We start from the raw sequence: 15,854 nt of genomic DNA, 5'->3' as shown, positions 1-15,854 counted from the left end.
AGCTTATAAATCAATATCAAGCAGAATTTAGAAATGGATATTCCACCGTTGATAATATGTACGTACTTAAAATGCTTATCGATTTACTGCAAAATTCTAGAAAGAAGCTTTTTTGTGCATTCATAGATTTGAAAAGTGCTTTTATTACTATATATAGGCCGAAACTGTGGACAAAAGTTAGTCATTGTAATATAACTGGAAAGTTTTTAAATGTTGTTAAAAGTATTTATAATAATGCTAAAACGTGTGTGTGTAAATGGTCAAAAATAGGATTTTTTTCCATGCATTACCTCTTTTGTTTTTATTCTATCTCAACGATCTGCATGAATATTTTGAAAGCAGAAATAGTGCACAAGGAGTTACTCTAAATAATGAACTGATTGGTTTAGTTAAATTATTTGTTATTCCGTATGCAGACGGCACTGTTATTGTATCAGAGTCAGCTATTGATTTACAAAACGCTATTAATTTATATGAATGTTATTGCAATAATTGACGGTCAGTACATCCAAAACGAAAGTTATTGTATTTTCCAAAGGAAGACCCTTACAGTAAAATTTTACTTATAAGAATGAGATTTTAGAAACTGTTGACGAATACAAATATTTGGGTATATCATTTAGTAGAAGTGGCTGTTTTTCTAAGACAAAACATCACATTGCAAACCAAGCAACCAAAGCTATGTATTGTCTATCAAAAAAGCAAAAAAACCTACAATTACCTATAGATATGCAGATATATTTATTTGATAAACTTGTTAAACCTATTTTATTGCGTGGTTGTGAATGTTGGGGTTATGGTAATAATAATATTTTTGAAAAAATACAATTGAAATATCTTAAACATATATTGGGTCTGAAATCAAGTACACCCATTGCATTGTATATGGTGAAACTGGTGTTAAACCATTAAGTATTGATATAAATACCAGGATGGTTAGCTTTTGGTCTAAACTTGTTGTAACTTATGCTTTTAAGTTGTCTTGTTCCCTATACTTTATAATATTTAGCAATTTTAATAAATGTGTAAATGTTAATAGGCAGACATTTCAATGGATCAAACATATCCGTGATACATTTGTTATTACTTAATGTGTGGTCTAATCAAGAATTTATTTCCAAACCACAAATGGTTGATTGCATATGTCAAACAGTAGTTGTCCGAACTATTTTTGAATGAATGGTATTCCACCATCAATGAATTATCGATTGTTTAAAGAAAAATTCCAGTTTGAACCTTACTTAGTTAATACACCTCACAACTTACTTAGATATGTAGTTAAATTTAGAACGCGTAATAACAGACTCCCGGTTGAAACGGGAAGCTTGAATGGAACAGAACTTCACTTACGTAAATGTACATTATGTAATTGTATAGGAAGTATAGGTGATGAATATCACTATTTGTTAGAATGTATTAAGAAGAAGATTACTAGAACGACAAAATTTAAGACGCTCAAATATTATGCTGTTTAAATCTATTATGAACATCAACACAAACGTTTTGATAAATATAGACATTTTTGTATGTTTGTAAAGGAAATTATTTTGAAAATTTATAACAGGTAAATTTTAGGAACTATTTGTATTATGCAAAGTTTGAATTGTTTTCAATGCGCTAACTGGTTTGTTAATTCATCTCTGTTAGAAACGCCACCTATTATCTATCGGGCCATTTTGTATTTGATATTTCTATGTAGAAGTAATATACATTGAAGTTAATAAATGCATGTTGACTACTATAATTATGCTCCCCTTCGAAGAACCTTGACATGAGTTGACTTTGATCTTGACATAGTGACCTACTTTCACATTTCTGTAGCTACAGCATTCAAATTTGGACCACATGCATAGGTATTGTATCGAAACAAACTTTGACCTTGTTATTGACCTTGTGACCTACTTTCACATTTTTGAAGGTACAGGCTTTAAAGGACCAAATGCATAATTTTGTGTTCGGAAATAAAATTTGACCTTGATTTTGACCTAGTATCTACTTCCACATTTCTCAAGCTACAGCCTCCAAATTTGAAGCACGTGGCATAGTTCTGTCTACCGAAATGAACTTTGACCTTGAAATTGATCTAGTGACCTACATTCAGATTTCTCAAGCCACAGCTTTCAAATTTGGACCACATGCACAGTGTTTTGTACCGAAATGAAATTTAACCTTAGTTTTTTAAGCTTGAGCTAGTCTTGAAATTTGGAACATTAAAGAATGGCTTAGTGGTCGGTGCCAAGATCACTCTGTGATCTCTTGTTAGGTTAATAGGTTAAAGGTCAAGGTCAGATTAGACCAGAACAGTAGAACGTTTGTTTACACTGAGCATATAATTTCTGTTCCTTGTGCAATTACTGAATGCATCAAGGGGGGGCATTTCGTGTTCGACGAGCTCTTGTTATAAACGTATCTCCCTCCTTTGTACAAAACGAGACACGTACATGTTTACATATTTATATATTATAATTTGTATATATGTTATAGCTCATATTGTCTTGTACTACATGAATTGAGTAGTAAATAAACTTGAAATATCAACAGCCGCATCATATGACACAAGGCGTATAACTCTTGCACTAATATGTTATGAATTATGCCCCCTTTTTGCTTAGAATTATAATTATCCAGTGTTTTGATACACTTTAACTTTATCTCTTTTATAACTTAATATTTTTGACAGACTCGAGCTATTGTGCAATATCTTCATCCACCATTGGAATCATTAAACACTCCAGTGACAGCTCCAGCTTGCTCAGATGTGCCCAGTTTCACTATCCAGCATCGAAATAGTCGAGCGCGCTGTCTCCTGTGACAGCTCTGTATAATTACATTCAATTTGCAACACGAAACAGATGAATTTCAAATATATAGAAATATACTGGTCTTTTTTGGCCGACAACCATGAAATGTAATGAAAATGCCATTTTCTATGACGTTGCATGAGAAAAGGCATATTGTTACATTATAAATACATTTGATATTGTCCGGTAATATTCCTTATACCATGTTTAGTTCTTTCGGTGAGTAGTATGGATCGTTTTTAACATTTAGTTAACTTAAATATTTTAATGAATACATTTGAACTATACGAACGTTGTACTGTTATTTAGGAACTGTAGTGTACATATACCATTTAGCGCATTCATACATACATTCAACACAGTAGTTTTTAATTAATAAAATCCTTTCCTTCTTAATGATACTTTTTCCTTCTTTGACTAATATCTATACAGTTCATTTTGCAAAAAATCGCACTCTGTTTTGGCCACCTTTCATAGGAAACACTTGTTTTGGCAAAGAGATGGCATGCAATGTCCAATAAGGCTCGTGTTTATGGAGTTGTGTGTTTCCCTTACAGGGCCCAAAATTGAAAACCTTCAGTCACCAAAAACAGTCAGCATTGATGAGAACGTAGATGATAAATACATAATATCAACGTTGGATGTCTTAGATGAGGACGATGTTGGATCCGTTTCTGTATCCATTGAAACTGAATAAAAAAATGCAGAAGGACTTTTCACTGTTGATGGATTTGATGTTAAGAAGAAAGCTAGTACAATTCTGGATGCGGAAACTTCCGTCGGGCCTTACGAGTTGACATTCAGGTGAGTTTTCTTTATTGATTAATTAATATTGGTCTGTCTTCCAGAAAAAGTTATTGTGCAGAATTTTTAAAGTCTTTTACTAGCTAGTAAAGTAAAGTGTAGGTAGAGCTATTGAACTCGCCCATGCGTCGGCGTACCGATTTGGTTAAGTTTTTGTATGTAAGCAGGTATCTCAGTACCCACTTATGGAAATGGATTAAAACTTCAAATTCTTGATCACTAACATGATCAAACATGCAGTGCCTAGGTTCCATAAATCTACTTTGCTGTTTTACAAAATTATGCCCTTTCCTTACGTAGCAGTTTTTGGTTAAGTTTTTGCATGTATCTCAGAACCTACTGATGGGAAAGTATTGAAACTTCACGCAGTTTTCCATTGTCATGGGCTGATATGTTTCATAACCATGTTTTGCATTTTATTTTTAAAATTTTGCCACTTTTTGACTTACATATTCATTCAATTGACAAGGCTGTGGAATAGTCGAGCGTTGCTGTCCCGGACAGCCCTTGTTATAAATTGATATCTTAATATCCAGATGTGAGAGTAGGCTGATTTTTTTAATTGACATAAGTAATAATTTAAGAATGCTTTTGTAATGTGGAATATTCTGCTGTAAATGTGGCAAGGATAGATCCGAGGACACAAAACTTGACTTGTTAGCTACCTTTCAATTTCACATCGCCTCCCTCAATCCGTTGTAGCTTGCCATGTATATTACCACATCGTTAGAATTTGAACAGTCGGTAGACAACCCATACGGTTATCTTAAGTTCTAATTATGTTTACTTGATGACTTTTGAATAAAATATGACACAATTGTACAATTGTTTAAAATGTATCGTAACATCAAAAATATGAAAGAAATTAACTGATCTTTACGGATCCGCAAATTATCTCTTAGAGCAACAGATGGAACGCACGATGATGTAAGCGCAATGCTAACAATAAATATCAATGATGTGAATGACAACAAACCGGTGTTCACGCAAAAAAATCCAACTGCCATTATTGGAGAAACTGCAGATATAGGTATACTTTTCCTGTTTATCCAAGTGAAAAATGTGTTCTACTGCGTGTTCGATCAAACGATCGAAAATAAATAAAACAACATTTACATAATGAAAATCTACGAAAAGGTTTTGATCTTTGTCTTGAACAAAAAAACAAAATCAGGAAAAAAAACAACGTTTCAATGGGTTGCCACACGGCTCGTTATTTGTGTCTTTACAGAAACTGAATTTGATAATGTATACTTAGGATTAGATTTAGTAATTTGTATATTGAAAACTTTGGTAAAAGGCTCACAAATCTTATTTTAAAATATAAGGCATAAGGGTCATAATTGTTTGTCTTGGAATATTTGTATCTTGAAACACGCATAAAGCTTGTTATTTATGTTATGAAATATTTTGGCATAATGTTAAACAATGTAATTTGTGTACTGAAATATTTCACACAATACTTTGTTTGATGTAATATTTTGGCATATAGATTATCTTCAAATATTTGACCTAATTCGTAAATTGTGTCTTGAAACATTTGGTATTTGGCTTGTAATTTGTGTCTCAAATATTTGGCATACCGCTTGTAATTTAAGTTTTGAAATTTTAGTATTTGGCCTTGAATTTATGTCTTGAAAAATTTGGTATATAGCTTCTAATTTATGTTTTGAAATGTTTAGCATACAGTTTGTGATTCAAGTTTTGAAATAGTTGGAGTGCAGCTTGTATCTTGAAACATTTGGTATACGGCTTTAGATCTTGAAATAAAAGACATAAACTACCAAAGCTAAGTGAATTTAATTGCTTGTGATATTTTTTTTTTCAATTAATAAAATTAGCTTGATATATGCTTTTGTCCCATATTTCCACCGAAATATGTATTTTGCCATAATGATAGGTAACAACAAACTCTAAACGTAGAAGTATAAAAGTTGAAATGTACATGTATAAGTATATGTATATTTACAATAGCCTAGTAGATAATAGCACGGAAATAAAGTATACAAAATTATGTGAATAACCAAATCTACTTAAAGATAAGTTTAAAAGATATGATAGTGTAAAAGAATTTAGTTTTTGTGTCCACATATAATCAATTCATAAAAATATTACAGGTTATGTTGTGACAACCGTTGCAGCCACGGACGCTGATATAAGCAACCCAAGTAACGAAATGTTTTATTCGCTGTCCGGCGACGGTAAGCATTATCTTATTGGATAGATTGTGATAATTATGTCTCCCACATGATGGGAAAATATATAAATTTTGTGCTGTCCGTCTGTTTGTCAGCATATGGGAAAATTAGACCCATCGTGAAAATCACCACAAAAGCCGATGTTTGGCCAGGTAAGTCGGCTGTCGAGACTGTTCGCTAGTTTTCGGCCTACTCCGTATTTCAGGCCGATGTCTAACCCTTCTTCGCCAATGTACCGTTACATTAATACTTTTGATCATATGGATTTAGGGATATTGTTAAGTCTAATTTACAGTGATTGCAAAGATAGATTAGAAAATAGAAACCTAAATGGTAGTTGGTGGTTTAATCAGAATACCATTTATAACGGTATTCTCACCAAACACATTATTATAAAACCAAACAATGACTTTCCAAAAGTAATTTCTACTTTCTTGCAATCAGATGGGAACTCGCTTTTATAATACTTTCTTTGATGTTCATGATTATGAAATAAAGATTTTAAGTAGTTTTTTATGTAATCAAATAACTGCACATTTATTATTACGTCGTGAGCGGTGTCCAAGTAGCTTAGAATCTTATGCCAGCTCCAAGATCGAAATTCGACTTCATAACTTATCGAATTTTGATCCTAAGCTACACCTGAAGATCGAAAAACGTCAAATTTCAAAATAGCTTTTAATTTCGGGCCAGCTCAATGATCGAAATTTATAATATTCCAAAAGCCAAATTTCGATTCGTATTGAATGAACAGCCTGTTCCAAGATTGATATTGAAATGAAAAAGTCAAATATCGAGCAAGCAATTAGTGTCGAGCCATCTCGAAAATCGTACTTCAAATTTTGAAAAGCTGAATTTCAGTATAATACTGAAACTGCAATCTGCTCAAGATTCAAAGATTAAAAATCGTGCAAGATCGGATATATCGAAATTCAAGTTTTTATGCCCCCGGCATCTACTGATGCGGGAGGCATATAGTGATTGTCCTGTCCGTCCGTTCGTTCGTCCGTCCGTCCGTCCGAGGTTAACCAAATGGGACCGTTTCGTCTAGCATCAATACCCCTTACTAGAATGACTTAATACTAATGCAAATGTAACCTGTGACCATTCTTCATCTTCAGACATCACCTGACCTCAGTTTGACCTTGACCTTGAACTTGGCCTCGTTTTGGACTTAGGTTGCTTTGTATTGACAAGGATGCCACCGGGGGCATCAAGCGTTTATTGAACACAGCTCCTTGTTAAACATCTAAATATATTATTCCCGGTATTATATTTCAAGCCTGCTCGAATTTTCAAAGCAATCGAATTTAAAACTGGTATTGAATGTGAAACTATCTTTTAAACAGCCAGCTTCCTGGAAAAACCAGTACTGGTGTCATATGAGTAGTCATGGTCGTGACCCCTTTGGTGCTCGAACCCACGATCCCTGGGTTGAGCGGCCGACATATTATCCACTGGATGACCGCTCCCCTCAAGATATTTGAATTTCGGTCATCCTGCTGGATCTAATTTCAATTCTACCTCGAAATTCGACGAATTCTTTTTATTTTGATTTCGATTTCCGAGTCTGCGCGGAATTCAATGTATTATATACTAATCGAAATTCAACATCACCCTTTCAAAATTTGAATTTTGATTTTCTACTTCTAACTTGCCCAAAATATGCCGCCTCAAATTTCAACGTTTCTTTTTAAAATTTTGAACTTCGATCCTCAAGCTGTTTAAAATTGACTATTGGCTGTACATGTGTGCTGTTAAGCGGGTGAGAAGATATCAGTCTTTACCGTTAAGGAGCTTAAATTCCGTAAGAATTGACGGAAACATACGAGAATGTTCGAGCCTTTCCGATAAGGAAAAAAAACCTAGACTCATCTGCAAAATGCTTTAAAAAAGACCATTTTCTTCTTCACCTAGAAAACTGAAATTAGTATGAAACAATAGCTAAATGAATATAGATTTTGCAAAGGTCTTTAAGCGCACATAAGAATCTATTTATTCTTTGTTAAACAGAAGAAATGTCAGCAAATTATCCATATTTTACTATGTTTCTAATTGTAGATAGACAGACATAAAGTATATGCAAAAAAGACCATTTTCTTTTAAATTCATTTTAAAAATAAAATATTCATAAGAAAGACAATGCATTTAATATTATCACATCGTTTGCAAAGCTAAAATACCTATAATACTTTTTCCATGAATTTAAATAAAGTAAAGGTCTCCTTCTTTTCGCTATATAAAATATTTTCACTCGTGTGAAAAATCGATGGGTCTAATTTTCCCATATGTCTGGCAGTCTGTCTGTCACAAAGGTTTTTTTACGCATCTTCTATATCGACAGGCGGATTTACAGGAGTGACCATTGCCAAGCCTAGTTGTACATATCGTGGGCATGTTACAGTTTGGTGATTTCCAGCGGATTTATTGCCCTTAATTCGTCAGATTTTATTATGTTTTGGCGATTTTTCCTATATTATTGCGCGGATTTCCACCAAAGTTTACAAGTGCCATCAGTGCCTATTTTCGTTATTTGCCGGTTATAGATTTTCAGGGGAGTTATAGTCTTTGATTAGTCGTATCTTACAGTGTTTACACTACTTGATGTTTACCGTTGGGCTGAGGTTCTCCAAACCTCACCAGTCATCAGTATAAAACGTTTTATGGTTTATGATTTTCAAGTGTTATTAACTTGTGTTATTTACTTGTATTTTTTGTGCAAAAAATCCGTAGTTTGTGTTTAAATATTGGCAGCAAAACGCAGTGTTCGTTTCCACAATCAAGAATATCAGACGTATTATAATTAGAAACTCAGAGACTTTTATATGAATGTGCGTAAGAATTGACCCAAAAATAAGTTGCTTTATTTGAATGTGTCTGTATGCACAGAAATACAAGCAAATAAGTTCAGGCAAATTTGGCAACAATATGAAACATTTTTGGTTTTGTGTGGACAGATTGACAAAATAGATCCTTTATGTAGCCATACATTAACTAGAAATTACAATATAACCAGAGTAGATCATAACTAACTGAACGAAAGTTCAGATATAATAAGCAGGCAAAGTTTTTCAACATAGAGCTATTATAAATAAATGTTCTTTTAGATTCCGAAAATGTGAAAAATATATTAGTTTTTGTCACATTTTAGTAAATCTTAATGTTGATATGTAAAGACTAGAACAACCAGAGGTAACCTTGAATTGAAATTAACAATATTTTTAATATCTACAAAATAACAACACTTAAATGGATACTGGAAAATGTCACAGGTTCAAAGAATTATGTAGGATCGAAATCGTAAACACCCGATATTAAATGTTCACGACCAGCAGAAAATATTGCCTCTGGCAAGAATGATATTTTATATACTTTTATTTGGTAGGCTCCGATGACTTTAATATCGATAACAGTGGAAAGGTAACTGTCGCTGCAGCACTGAACTTTAAATCTAAGAAAGTATACAGCTTGACTGTAACAGCAGAGGACAGCGACACCAATCCCCAGACGGAAACCACGACTCTTACAATTAATTTGAAGACTGGTAAATATAAACATCCTCTCGTGACTTTGTTTTACTTGCGAACAACTATACACTTCGTTTATGATTTATCAAAACTTGCACAGTTGAGAAGGCTTCTTTTCTTTTATTTCCAAATTCTGTCATTAGTGTCTGAGTTATTGTTTTTATAGATAAAATAAGATATCTTAGCACTTCTTCTTTTGACGGAATATACAGAATTTCTGGAAAAAATACGAGAAATGTGAGAAAAATTGAACCAGCTGGATTTAGAAATTATTGATGGTGTAAGGATTATTTAATTACTTTTTATCTCCACCGAAGGCGTGTACATGTACAGACGGTCATAATTCTTGTCTTACTCATGCAGTATAATCCAAACTTGCAGAATGGCATTTACCTACAGTGTAACCTTTCTACGCTCTCCGTACCATGTCACATGGACAGTCAGGATAGACTGAGGGAAGGACAACGCCAAAATCTATATACCTCCATAGTTTTTTGTTCCATTTTCTGTCAATCTGGAAACATATCTCAGATATGGCCAGAACGAATTCAATAACACATGGTAGAAATGCTAATTGTTTTAAAACAATGCGGCCCTGCAAGTTTCATTGAGACTGGTTGAAAATAGAAAACTGTTTCTGATCAATGACTTTAGCGAGGAATAGGGAATTGCGTCGAAACTTAAATGGAAGTCACGGTTTTAGATATATTTTTATGTTGCTTATGTCAAGGTCAAGATCATCGTTAACTAAAAAAAGGAAAGCGGTTTTCTAATGATAACTTCAGTTAGGAATGAAGTAAACAGGCCAAACCTGGTAAATAGGTAGTTTTCATTCAGAAAACAAATACTTGTTTCATTTTAGGTAGCTTGTATCAAGGTTATTGTTACTAACTCAGTAACTGTCGAAAGATAGTTTCGAGAAATAATTTAGAATGATTAACCTTCAAAAAACAAATGACATTAAATTGCTTTTAAGATTTGTTTATAGGCAGATATAATGCTTTTTCGAGAATGAAACTTTTATCTCGTTCAACAGGCGATATCAGTTCACTGAATGTGTTTGTTATATATAGCTTTATACATTTTGCTGCGAACAATATTATCTACATAGTCTGTTACCATGGCCTTTCAGGTATTTCCTATTTGGCGTTATTGAAAGTCATTTGCTCAAAATAAGATGTCCACAAACTTCAGATCATTTGTCTTTTCAAACTTGGTTACATGAAAACTGTTGTTACATGTAATCTCATAATCACAAACGTTTGTATAGAAACTATAACAAGCTGACTCCCTACTTGATTTATTTCAAGATGTAGATGTATCTGCCTGGAGCCGGTGTCTGTTTTCCACAGACGGGGATAAATGGGAAAAAAACGATAGTCTTATACAAAAAGCAAATGATCATTTACGTGAATTGTCTTAGAAAGAATGTATTCATTTTCAATCTGAAATTACCGATTGTTTAATAAGTCATCAGCTAGTCATTAATGACTTTTTTGAAAGACGGTTTTGTTAATTAACTGATAATGACAAATGCGATCTGGAGAATTGCATTACAAGACTGAAATTTTAAAGACAGTACATTATTTAACTTGGCTCGTAGACTGTCAATGTTGATATTATTATAGGGCCGAAATTTACGGAACCTGTAGATGGAGACACACTGACGATAAAAGAAACGAAAACCTCTAATGGAGCTGTTGTAAAACAATTAACAGCTACGGATGAAGATGGTGACACAGCACTCACTTTCGAAGTTATTTCTCAGGTAAGAAACAGAGTTAATGTACTGACAATAACAGCGATTGCCATTTTTCACTGTTATGGATAATTATTGAATGAAGATATATAGCGCTAACCATTTCAGATCACAAACGCAAGTACTCTTAATATATTTCAACCCGATTAACTGCAACATATCACTTCTATATCAAATAGTATATATTTTATTTTCACAGATAGTATCTTGTTTACAGCGAAGGGGATGTATAACACTATGTAGTTCTATTCTAAAAAATCTTAAGAGAAAGATGTTCCTACGATAAAAATCTATAGGAATAGAATGCTTTACTCTCATAAATTCAAAAAAATTTAATTTCAAGACAGATTTTAAATTTCGGTGACACGGTTTTCTTAAGAAGAAGACGGGAATAGTAAACTTAATGCGGAGAGTTGTACTGTCTTTGATTGTCACTGTCTTACACTGAAGGGCGTGTTTGCTTAACAGGAATCTCACTTATTTACACCAACGGATGAGGAAACTAATGTCTATTTTAGAGTCCAGAAAATCCAACAATGTTTGAAATAGAGGATGCCAACCTTTTGATGTCAGATGCGGTGGATGTGGATGAAGTTGGTGCTGTTACAGAATATGCATTAAGGCTGAAGTAAATCAATTAAACTACAGCAGCTACCATCAAGCATTTAAAGAATTCACTTTAATAAATAGCAAAATAAAGCAATCATGGTATTAGCTCGCTTTTATTACAAGTTTGCAGCTACTCTCTTTGATGCTACAAATTAAAACCGTTCGTGTGGATTTATTTATTAATACATAGTTTGGAATGATTTAACAAGACTGTCGTTATTGCTGGTGATGTGTAATTTCTAAAAGTAAAGTAAAACGGGTATAGAATTTAACCGTTGTAATAGTAAACTAGGAAACCAAACGGCATTTTTTTGACTGTTCATATATTCTGAAGTAACATTTGTTATCAGTAACCTCATATTCCTGAACAAGTGATTGCAGTATACGTCATATTAACAGCATTTAAGGCTTCAAAAGTGAGCCTCTCAACGACACAGATTTAGTGTTGATTGAAAAACATTCATCTTACATGCATTCAACTACTACATTTAACTGGAAGGTTATCTAAAAACAGTTTAATTCATCATTTTAAGATGCCCCTTTTGCATGTCTAAGCCATGTGTTAATGACCGTTTATGTTTTTTTTCAGTGTAATAAATGACTTACAGCAACTGCAAATTTATGCAGCAGGCATGATATTTTGCAGACCATTTCATACAACGAGAGATAACTCTCACGCGTTATCTATTTTAGCCTGCAAGAAATCACTTTGCAGTCTCTATAAGGACAAAATACTACTAATGGAAACAAGGGAGAATGCATATTTGCGAGTTGAAACTGGCCGTTTAGAAGTTTTGTTAAGTGTTGTTCTTATTTCATCGAAATTTCTATTTACTTTGCGAAATCATGTAGAACATAGAAGTGAGTATTTCAACATATACCTTTATACACACGAATGCTGGAAATTTTAGGCGGCAGTTAATAATAACATAATAATAATTATTATGTTTATTAAGTTTTTTGTCGTTCGTTTATCCCCAGGGTTTCTGATGGAAGACTGTACACGGAAAATAACGTAATTACTGTGACGGTTGACATATTAGATTCAAACGAACCACCTACATTTGATCAATCTAAAATCTCGACAATACTTAAAGAGTGGGAGAAGGAAGGTTTGTATGAATTCTTTGGTGATTTGTGGCATATTATAAACGGCTATTGCTCAGTTCGTACATTTTAGAAATGTTCCATCTTATATCACTTTCCATATTTATCGTTCACTTCTAAAATCAGTCATCTTCAGACGCCAATATTTACTTATTACATCTGATCTAAAAGTATAGTTACAAAGAATCACACCTACATGTATTTCGATTAAAGATTACAACATGGATATCAAGCTGTACAATATCAAAATGTAAGAAAAAACAAGGAAAACAATTCTTGCCCCTTCAAATAGCAGCTCACAGACATACGCGCGCACGAGGTCACGCATGCGCACGCACAAAGTAAAAAACATATAGACAACGAGGACAAAGGAACAAAATGAGCGAACAGAGATAGGCACTTTTTTGGAACTCCCAGTGGCAAAATCACCACTGGTGACTTTCAAACCGATGTAAAGTGCGCATATAACATAACTCTTAACTCTACCGTATTGTAAAGTCCCACATCCCCACTAGCTGAATCCCCAGTACACGCAATGGCAACAGAAGTTACGGCATATAAAACACAAAATGCTTTTTTTGTTAATTTATATAAAAAGCAAATATTTAGAACTAGTACACGCATGTACTAGATATCTTTGTAGAAAACAAAGCATCAAGAGAAACACAAGCCATAAGAAATCAAATAAGATATTAAATAGTCTAAAATGCATCTGTACTACATGTAGCCACTACAAAACATAGAGTTAGAGGAGAAAAGTATCTATATATGATAGACTCTCTTTGTACAAATCAGTTGCATGACGTAGCTATTATAAAGTCTTGGACAGTATAGAACATTTGTCTATAAGATAAGGGTTAGAACAGTATGTAGTTTTTGCAATTAAGTTTTAGAGAAATACAAAAGTTATGTACAGAAACATCATGTATAACTTTGAATTTTAGTTTTAAATGATGTTGTCTTGAAAATCACTCTCTGCGTTAAGGGATGCAACAGAACCAGGCAGAAAATTTATAAGGTCAGGTTATTTCGTTGTTAGGGCGAGCGCGTGACAAGCGGCTGGGTGACGTCGGACTAGGAATTGTTTGACATTGAGGAGACTTGTATGAACATGTAGGTAACTTAGGAGATAAAAATATCAGGATTTGACATTAGCCCGGCAGGCTTTGATATTTGACTGCTAAGTTGTAGTTAAATAACAAAATCGAAGAAAATATAAAAAGTTTCTAGTCAGTAACGTACGTTAGAACAACCTATTCAAACCCGACTTGGTAGATCGTTAGTTCACACAAAGACCTTGGGATTTGCTTGATTGAAGGTTAAACTTACTATTATTTTAAATAGAAATAAAGTTTCCAGCTAATACTCATAGCTTAAGTTTAGAATAATCGTTTCTGACCAAACGTATGATATAGCATCAAGTTTACAACAAACTTTTGTATGTACATATATCAATTATACCTAGAATAGGAAAGTCTGAGATTGTTTCTAGCCAATATCTTAGGTTCGCAGACCAATTTTGTCCTATGTTGACACGAGGTAGAGCAAATTTAAATGAATATTTTTAGCCGGAGGAGTAATCAACTTAATAAGATACACATTCATAGCACATGTTGTATATTCTACACAAAACAAATAATTTAACCAGTCAGTGTCTTGGTCTTGTAAGAGCAGTTTTGACTGTCAGGTGATTGAAAATTGCATACTGTCAGGAAGAATAATGCTCAAGTAGTGTGAGGAATTTTAAATTCTCTTCTTAAATGTTCTAGGCCAGTATTAGCTCTGTTCTCAGATTCTTACAGTAAATATTTAATAGCCATAATGCAGAACTGGGGACCTTTGTGGTCGAGTAGATAAGGTTGCTAACTTCAAATCAGTTTGGAAGTTCGGAGGCTCTAACAAGATATCCGCCTGTGCCCGAAATACCATAAGGATGTAAACCTTGGGTCTTCCTCGACAACAGAAAGCTAGAATGTCGCCGTATGACATTTAATTGTATCTGTGTGGTGTTGAAATTCACGTCATTTGCAATGGTGCATATTTTAAACAAATCTTTTTAATGTACTAAATAACAATTTTGACCTTGGCTATGGTGCATATTTTATACCAATCCTTTAAATACATGCAATAACAATTTTGACCTATACAAATCCTTTAACTTTACACAATAACAATTTTTGACCGCGTCTATGGTGCATAAAAATATTCTTTAAATGTACGCAATACAAATTTTGACCTTGACTGTACAAATCCTTTAAATGTACGCAATAACAGTTTTGACCTCGGCTATGGCGCATATTTTATACAAATCCCTTAAATGTGTGCAATAACAAATTTGACCTTGGCTATGGTGCTTAGATTTACAAATCCATTCAATGTACGTAGTAACAATTTTGACCTTAACTATGGTGCTTAGTTTTTACAAAACCATTACAATTTACTCAGAAACTATTGGCTATGTTGCATATTTATATTTCATAATTGTGTACCTTCTATGTGCATACTATGGTTTTGACTCTGTCCTTGATGTCGTATGAGGTTTGGCTGTGTTCATCGAAAAATATAGCTTTCCAGATGCATGTTATACAGGATAAACAATTAGCGTAGTATTCCGTATGTTACGAAATGCTCCTTGTTAGCTCACCTGAGCAATGCTCAGGGGAGTTTTTGTGATCGCTCTATGTCCGTCGTCTGTCTGTCTGTCAATATTTAGCTTGTGTATGCGATAGAGGCTGGATTTTTCAACTGATCTTCATGAAATTTTGTCAGAATGATAACCTTGATAAAATCTAGGCCAGGTTCGAAAATGGGTCATCTTGGGTCAAAAACTAGGTCACTAGGTCAAATCAAAGAAAAACTTTGTGTATGCGATAGAGGCTGTATTTTTCAGTTGATCTTCATGATTTATTTCAGAATGATTACCTTAATGAAATCTAAGCCAAGTTTGAAAATAGGTTATCTGAGATCAAAAACTAGGTCATTAGGTCGAATCAAAGAAAAACATTGTATATGCGATAGAGGCTGGATTTTTCAACTGATCTTCATGAAA

General features: G+C 33.5%; 1 protein-coding gene across 4 annotated transcripts in view; it reads left to right on the top strand.

The window, feature by feature from the left end:
• LOC123546912 (DE-cadherin-like) overlaps positions 1–15,854 on the top strand; it is a 230,305-nt gene that overhangs the window by 123,544 nt on the left and 90,907 nt on the right. For 3 of the 4 annotated variants that reach the window (XM_053551287.1, XM_045333559.2, XM_053551288.1), the window contains exons 23-25: positions 3,359–3,605; positions 4,508–4,635; positions 5,288–5,681. In XM_053551287.1, coding sequence (XP_053407262.1) covers positions 3,359–3,498 — 140 coding nt within the window. In that variant the 3' untranslated portion in view covers positions 3,499–3,605; positions 4,508–4,635; positions 5,288–5,681. Of the gene's footprint in view, positions 1–3,358; positions 3,606–4,507; positions 4,636–5,287; positions 5,682–5,722; positions 5,807–9,188; positions 9,348–10,958; positions 11,099–11,607; positions 11,718–12,679; positions 12,811–15,854 lie in introns of those variants that run through there. The other variant, XM_053551286.1, reaches the window with a different exon arrangement.

Source organism: Mercenaria mercenaria, chromosome 9 (genome assembly GCF_021730395.1).
Source record: "Mercenaria mercenaria strain notata chromosome 9, MADL_Memer_1, whole genome shotgun sequence".
NCBI lineage: Eukaryota > Metazoa > Mollusca > Bivalvia > Venerida > Veneridae > Mercenaria > Mercenaria mercenaria.
This window is presented reverse-complemented; position numbering and strand designations above follow the sequence as displayed.